Here is an 8191-nt window from a genome sequence, read left to right on the forward strand (position 1 = left end):
AAACCTTCAAATTCACAATTTTAGATATTCATATTTGTTAAATGGAAATATATTTTAATAAGACAAAACAAAAAGATAATTGTATCTGTGAGACTAGAATAGGTCTCTATTTAATGAGGAGCATACCTGTTTTACTAAATCATTCTTAGATTTGTAAAACTTTTATGTCTTGATCACTTCCAGGTCATGACTGTTCAATAAGGCTGTGGAATTTGGACAGTAAGACTTGTGTGCAAGAAATAACTGCCCATAGGAAGAAGTTTGATGAGTCAATATATGATGTAGCTTTCCATCCATCGAAGCCGTACATAGCCAGTGCAGGGGCAGACGCCTTAGCTAAAGTGTTTGTATGACAGGAGAGAATTTCGTAGAACTATTGTAATAAGACAAATCTTCCTTTGAAAGTGTGAACTGCCAAAGCAGCTACCAGGAGAACTAGCGCAGGCGAGAAGTTACATTAACACATAATCATTTGATTCATCTTCATTTTCATTGTCGTCACCTCATTTGTTGTGAGAAGATTGGACCAGTGAACACTGGGAGGTGGTGAGCCACAGTGGAAGAAGTGTATGATAATTAGTGTACTATAAGACTTCATGAAAACATTCATAACAAATTATTTCTTACCTGTATTTACAGTAAGTGCAAATTGTATTATGTGTTAACCCCTGCATCACACATGGAAGCTGAACAACATTGAGGACCATACTCATCATGACTGTGTATTTACACCAGTGAACAGTAGACGTCCATGTGTAGTGTTTCTGTATGTAGAGGATAGTCAGCACCTGCTGTTGTTGCCGTACAGCTTTCTCTTGTATGAGAAGGCACCAAACAACTACTACATCTTGTAGTACACTCACTAAAACTTGTTCCAAATTCTGACTTTGCAGCTTATGTATCTTTGCTTCATTCACTAGTGCTAGACATATCTGAGTTGTGGGCATCAAAGTGGAAAAATTGTTATTGCTTCATTTAAATAACAAGCTTTAAGTTTAAGTAAATTTGAAACTAAACTATATAGGAATATAGCAAAAAATGAAAATGATCAGACAGCAGAATACACATTTTAAGGTATTAGGGAAAGTTTTTAACATGATTCTGTAATATTTCTTTGTATCTACCTCCTACTTTCTATAAATCATGGCTGTATGATTTTATAAACCATATCTTGAATCGAACAAAAGGTGTAGAAATCCTCAATGTGTGCAAATGTATCATGTGTACATATATAAATACTTGCGTGTGTGAATAAAATGAAGACATCACCTTCATGAAATCGTCATAACGGCCTGGATACCTGATTTGCAGTTGTGGAAATGTAAATTTAAAAACTAAGTAAATCATGCAATGTAGGTGCTCAAGGCAGCTTGATCCCTAGTGTTTCAATGAAACAGTTTGGTGTCGCCAGGCAGACACTACCAATTATACACCAACAGTTTGTTTTTAGTGCTTTTTTCTTCTTTAAAAGTAGACTGTGATTGATCTTTTTCCAGTGCAGGTTTATTTTCATGCCATGACCCAAAACTTTACAAAAAGTGTATGGTATTTTCACCATTCAGACATTCAAAGAGGTTAGTTAGTGTTGAAGGGATGTCATATTTAATGTATAAAGCTTTATTCTTCCAATATTTAACCAAATTGTGTTGGTTAAGTTCATAGTGAAACTGATCAGCCATTGGCCTACCTGGAGAAGGAAATAACAAAAAATGATCACGATAAACATATAATTAATTTGATAATGTTCTCGTATCTTATTTCTACCTTTCATCATAATAAGTGTTAGCTGATGCAAGATTTTGGTGGGATGTTGGCTCCATGTACCTGTTCCATGATATCACCATCTATAATCAACAGTATGTCTACAAACTGAAAGTGATACAAATAAATTGCCCCAATTTCAATTTGTTCAGTTTCCCCTTGAAGGGACTGATTTCATGTTAGAGAAATAGCATGATTTCTTTATTTAAATGAAAAGGGGAATGGCACTTATTTTCCATTTCATAGTAATTCTGTGTGGATGTTAATTGGTTATCCAAATGTCAATCATATTTCCTGTCTAGGTCTTCATATGGGATTCATGAGGGTCACAGGGGCCAAAATTTTGAAGATAGTGGTCACAAACTGTTAAATGTGCCAACATGGACAGATCTTTACTTGTGTAAAATAAAACACTGAATGGATGATTATGCATTGCTTTAAACTTCTATTATACTGTAACATTTAACTCGAGTAGCAGTGTATGATGAAGTGTTGACAATAACTGAGAAAATTGTATTAGAATCAACTTGATAAGGGGAGTGATTGTGAAACGTATTAAAACTAACTAAGGGGAATGATTGTTAAACGATGCAATTTGATCTGCACATGTTTTTACCAATAAACATGACATTTCAGGTTACTTGAAATTTGCTCAGATCATTTAATCTACATTGGTATTTAGTTTTAACAAGAATACACTAGCAGTAACAAAAGTCATCATGTATATTAATATATGTACATAGCTATTGTAGGTAGATACACAAAATTAATTGGGGTGTGTATGAAGCCTGTTGTCATAATTATTGAAATTATTCAAGATTGCAGGTACTATGTCATCATATGAGCTAGATTATAACCAAACATAATTATAGACAACAGGTTTTTCTAATATCCATATCAAAATAATAACTAACAATGTAGAATGTGACACATTAATATCTTGCTGGTAGACCATCAGTATTGTACCTTACTGGTGGCTGTATAATTACCAATTTCTTAACATGTTATGATTATTTTAAAGTTCCCCAAATAATTTGATAGCTTTGAAGAATATTGAGAAAGTAATTGTTAAAAACACTAACTTAAATACTCAGCAATTTCTGTAAAATTTCATCTGTTTCTTGATTTGTTTGTTTTGACATAGAAACAAAGGTATCATTATTTTCTTGGTTTTTAATAGAATGACTTCAGACCATGCTTATATATCAGTGAGATCTGGCTTGTTTTACAAGCATATCTATATTGATAGTGTTTTCTGATGATGTATCTAAAACTGTTCAGTTTGTTATGCAGTGTGGCTACTTTCTGACAATATTTGTATTATAATTTCACTTTTGTAAGTATGAAATCAAGATGATCAGAGAATCATGATTAATTCTATTGTCCATTTAGACGAGGGTTTTATTTTATTCAAGAAATATTATGATAGAAAGACAATGAAATCTTAAGAAAATGTGGATGATAATTTATTCTTGAATATAAAAAAATCCCCATTTCCTTTCTGTCATGTTCATAAGTCTTCATACTGAAAAGGTTTTGGTTAATTGCTGGTATTAAAGTTAGTATATAAAGAACATACTATATTAAGGGAAAAGATGATAAAAGGATTTCCTGCTTGCTGTATTGTTAAGATTTTATATGGAGGATTGTTCATACTTCTATTGTCATTTGATTGCATCAATTTGCTTATCAAGGGTCATAGCAGGGAAACATTTTTTTCAAGAATATTGGTTCTATAATGTTTTAAAATCAGATTTGTATAAAGTTTCTGTCAGAGCTTAGTCAACAAATTTGATATTGAAATGAATTGCTAGGATTGTCTTGCATAATTGGTTCACTACATATCTGATAAACCTATGTCTGTGTTTGCAAATGCATTATTGGATATATATATATATATACATATATTCACTTATGTACACAAATGGAAATGAGTCTTAACATGTTGATGTTGTGTGTGCGGTGGACAAAAATGGATGGTGGCTATAAAGGTGTTAATCTGACACTACTGCCTGAAACGGTTTATACAGTAGTTACAGCAGGGGTGTCATCCTCCTAAGAAATTGCAAATTCGTTTGCCTTAGATTTAAGCAGATTATTATACATAGCGCTGCTTTAAGGCAGATACAATTAAAAGACAGTTGATTGAAACAAAGAATCTCTTTAATCTCAATTTGATTTGAGATCTTTTAATTTCAATACTCTTTATTTTATGAATTCTGTGAATTTCACATACAGATAATTCTCCTTTCTTGAATTAATTCTTCTATTGCAAATGAAAATGTTGATAATACATTTAACACTTAAAATCAATGATCTGAAAACATGACATAGCAGTGATATTATATAGTCCAGTTTAAGGTATATTGTACTGGATAGATAAGTCAATGGGTGTCAATGTTTAGGTAAAATAATTCACTTGCTTAGTTGTCCTAGTGAGTTGATATAATTTGTGATGTGCCAAAGTCCAGGAGTAGATATTCCAGTGCATCTATGTTCCTTCCTTATATAGTAGTATTGTATTTTGACTCACAATCCATCATTCAGAAGACTTAAAAGTTCATTCATGTATTTAAGTATATGATATATTTATATATCATTTTATTATTATTTTTTTCTTTTCTAAAATTCTAATCGTAAAAAGGGAAGTTTTCTACGGGAAATTAAATATTGAAAAGGGATGCTGAATATTTTGTAGACTAATGGGAGATTTTACATGTACATGGAAATTAATTCTGAAATAATTCAATATGCAGCCATTTATATACTGCTATGGCTACAAAGAGCCTGGTATGTTCATGCCAAGGAGCAACACCCATTCGTCAGTGTTCTAAAGGAATCTTCTTAGATATAAATGGAAGTCGATAGATTTTGGTATAGAATTGTGGTTATTTTAAGTGTGATTCAGTCAGAATTCAAAACCATTAAAAATCACTTAGAACCAGAGCAATGGAAAATGAAATTCCAAACAGATATACAATTTTAATCAACTTGTGGTCGCCAGTGATCATAATCTTGTTCTTAATTCATAAAAGCAATAAATGGTCAACAAACAGGTGAGCGAATCAGACCCTTTGGGTCACTTGTTCATAAAATTTATATATGCGAGAATAGGTGTCAGAACAACATATTTTTATTATTCAATATTATTCATTGTGTATTTCGTAACGAATTGAAAAACGGAAGACATAATTGATGAAGTTCATTATTTAAAATTATTTATGCATACTTATAACATGTACAGTTTTGGTTTTGTCAGAAAGAGGTTGTAGTAAATTATGTAGCTGTATATAAATTTACTAGTCAACTGCCATTAGAGTGACTCAAGCTGTAAATATAGCATGATTAGATGACGCTTGTGCTGTAAATGTATACGCTTGCATGTTTAATATGTTACAGATTTACCTGTTTAAACAGGTGAGGTTACAGGTGAAACTATTGTCTTTTAAATACCATCGTTGTCTAAATAATTTATTTCTAAAGATAATCCAGGAAATTCTTAATAGTCTTTTTGATATATGATAATACAAGAAAACAAATATATAAATCCTTTTAAAGATTGTCGTTTAAATGTATATTGTGGTCTTCTTATTGATTAAATTATAAAATGAGGTTAAAGACAAGGGAACAAAGGTTATCAAATAGAGTTAAATAATGAAATCCATGATGTAATTGAGTTATTTGATATGCTTTGTTAATAGATCCCTAATATGTCTGGGGTAGAATGGTCGCCCACGGTGTCTGTAACCATTGTATTGTCTACCGCCCATCACCATTCTCCTGTGTCTATTATGTCTGCCAATAAAGATTCATTTCTACAATACATTCGGACTCTAACTTTTCTCTCTCATTATTTTTGAGGCATTTTGAAATGCCAGTATGACCAAGATTGTACAAAATACACACAAGTGAGTAGTGCTTTTAATACAAATTTAGAAATCACACAAGTGAGTAGTGCTTTTAATACAAATTTAGAATTGCACAAAGTTGAGTCTAAAGAATTAAGATGCAGCTTACAGCTGTTTTGTACTTCTAGGACTCCTAAGTGATGCTGCTAATGGCCTACAGGTTGAAGCCTAAGAGGCGACTGAGGAAAATCCGAACTGATCAAAAAGAAATGTGAAAGTTAAGATGGGGAGGTGCACTTGTCCAATAATTCATTAAATTTCGAAAATTTTTATATATTTGATTATTTCAGAAGGACGTCACGTTAATTTGCACATTCCAAACCGTGTTAGTATTTGAATGAATTAAGACTTGGCATGTAGGATACGGCAAACCTCTGGGACTGAGTTTATCCAGCGTTAAAAAGTCTGTTGCTGTACAGGTTTGGAAAAAATGGCGTTTAATGTTTCCTGTGTAAACTTCGTTTTTAAAAAGACTTTTGAACAATCCATTGAAGCAATAATGATCAGCAATACGTATTCACCTAGGACAAAACCAACATTTAAGTACATCTTACAAGGCAAGGAAATGAGAGTTGGATTTATATTTGTCAATAGAATGACAATACATGCCGCCTATTAAAATGACGTCAAAAACTGCTGCCATTAACTCGCTGGGAAATGGGGCCATATTCGATCTTAAATAAACACCATATAATAACACAATGTAGACAAGCAGCAGTGATCAATTTATCCCTGACTAGTATAGATATACACAGGTATTTAGAGAATCATTAAAACACCAGCTTTGAAGTTGTTAATTTATTAATTTATTAACAATTCTATCGTTCTTGTAAACACGAATCGTCATCCAATGTGCGGTTTATATGGCAAAATACTTAAAATTGATATAAGATTGTCATCATCACACAGCATCATTGTATCTGAAATGAAATGCAAATGAAATTGGGATTAAAGCAAAACATATTATTAGTAGTAGTTGTAGTATTAACGATAGATGGATTATCAATCGTTTTTGTATTTGTTGCTGTTTGGAAAGTGAATTAAAACATTCAACATCGAATTACTACCACAAATATAAGAATATATAATTTGAATCAGTTAATTCGGTTGATAAAGGTAAGATGTTGTTGCCAGATGACTTATAGGGAAATAGCATCAAATTATTAAAAAAATATAGCAGAAACTTCTTCATTAAAAGTTATAAATGTACCTTTGATCGATTATTTATTATCTGACCTAATGTGTATCTTTAGTTAATAAGATTTACACTGATTTGGCAAGACATTGGACACTATAAGTAGGTGAAGTAGGATTACTTTACAAACTGACCAGGAAGATTTCCTCACATTAAATTACGCAGTATACAGTTGTATGTGTTCTATATACGTATTATCTATGTACCTATTCCTATATAAAGTAAGTATGTATTGATTTACGGATTGTGTTGGTCAGCAATAATTTAGCTAACATCAGCATAAATTCGTGATTCAAGATACATGGGTTTAGTGGGGTTTTATTTAACGGTCATTTTTAGCAGTGGGGTTAAAAAGACGACACATATTGAGGTTTGTCAGAGAAGGCCGTGGAGCGATGGAGAAAGGAACACCATCTCTCACAAACTATGACTCTGCTTGTTACTAAATTAACTACATGAAAGAAGAAACAATGCCTTTGTGCTTATACTCAATCGGGCCACAATGTTTTATAACTGAAGGCAAGTGCACTGTTTATGGATTGCCTGTCGATATGAAAAATAAGGAAAAATTACAAAAGGTATGCCGATAGCGCTTTTTTATATTTCACGATAGTCGGAAAACAAAATTCGTAAAACTTTTTAAAATGTATTCTAGTAATCTATATATCCGCTTTACAAACGTCATCTGTCATGCTGCAAAACCTACTGTTTGTTGTTTAAAGGTATACACTATAAAAAGTGAGCACTACTTCATTGCGGAATTAAAGCTTTCTGCTAAACGAAGTATGTATTACAAAACATTAATCATGGTTAACTGGATATTGGGTGGTCGTGATGGCCCCATAGTTTAATAAATTTCGTTATTTGTGATTTTCATATACCGAATGATTTCAAAGTATTGGTCTATAATCTGAACCGTGCCGTTAATTAATAAAGTAAAGCATGACAGGCAGGTTACGCTAGACTTTGGGGAACAAATTTCCACCGATAGTGTCTTCTACTCGAGAAACTGAACAGATGACAAAGAAGAATGGCATTTTAATCAAACTGGAAAAATGTCTTATATAGATATAGCAAACAATTTTATTAGGAACAATTCGCACAACGTAAGACAATTACGTAAACTTGTAAAGTGCATCCCTTACGCAGATATCAATGAATCGAACCTCATTCGACTGTATTTTACAGTCGTGTATTGTGAAGCTTCACACGTGAATATTACATACATCATGATATTAGCTGTGTGTATCACTTTGTTGTGTTTTAACCATTAAATGAATGGCTCGAGGTAAAGTAGAAGCTAGGTTTTAAATTGAATTTCTCTTTG

At 32.2% G+C, this 8191-nt stretch overlaps 1 protein-coding gene across 4 annotated transcripts in view; it reads left to right on the top strand.

Annotated features, from left to right (window-relative positions):
* Positions 1–5584, top strand: part of LOC132557070 (striatin-3-like) — a 28093-nt gene extending 22509 nt beyond the window's left edge. For all 4 annotated transcript variants that reach the window (XM_060221553.1, XM_060221554.1, XM_060221556.1 and 1 more), the window contains one exon: positions 184–5584. In XM_060221553.1, coding sequence (XP_060077536.1) covers positions 184–353 — 170 coding nt within the window. In that variant the 3' untranslated portion in view covers positions 354–5584. The remainder of the gene's footprint in view (positions 1–183) is intronic.
* The last annotated feature ends 2607 nt before the right edge of the window (positions 5585–8191 follow it).

The sequence above is a fragment of the Ylistrum balloti genome, unplaced genomic scaffold, assembly GCF_031769215.1.
Source record: "Ylistrum balloti isolate Yb309-2 unplaced genomic scaffold, AGI_CSIRO_Ybal_v1 Utg370620, whole genome shotgun sequence".
Classification (NCBI taxonomy): domain Eukaryota; kingdom Metazoa; phylum Mollusca; class Bivalvia; order Pectinida; family Pectinidae; genus Ylistrum; species Ylistrum balloti.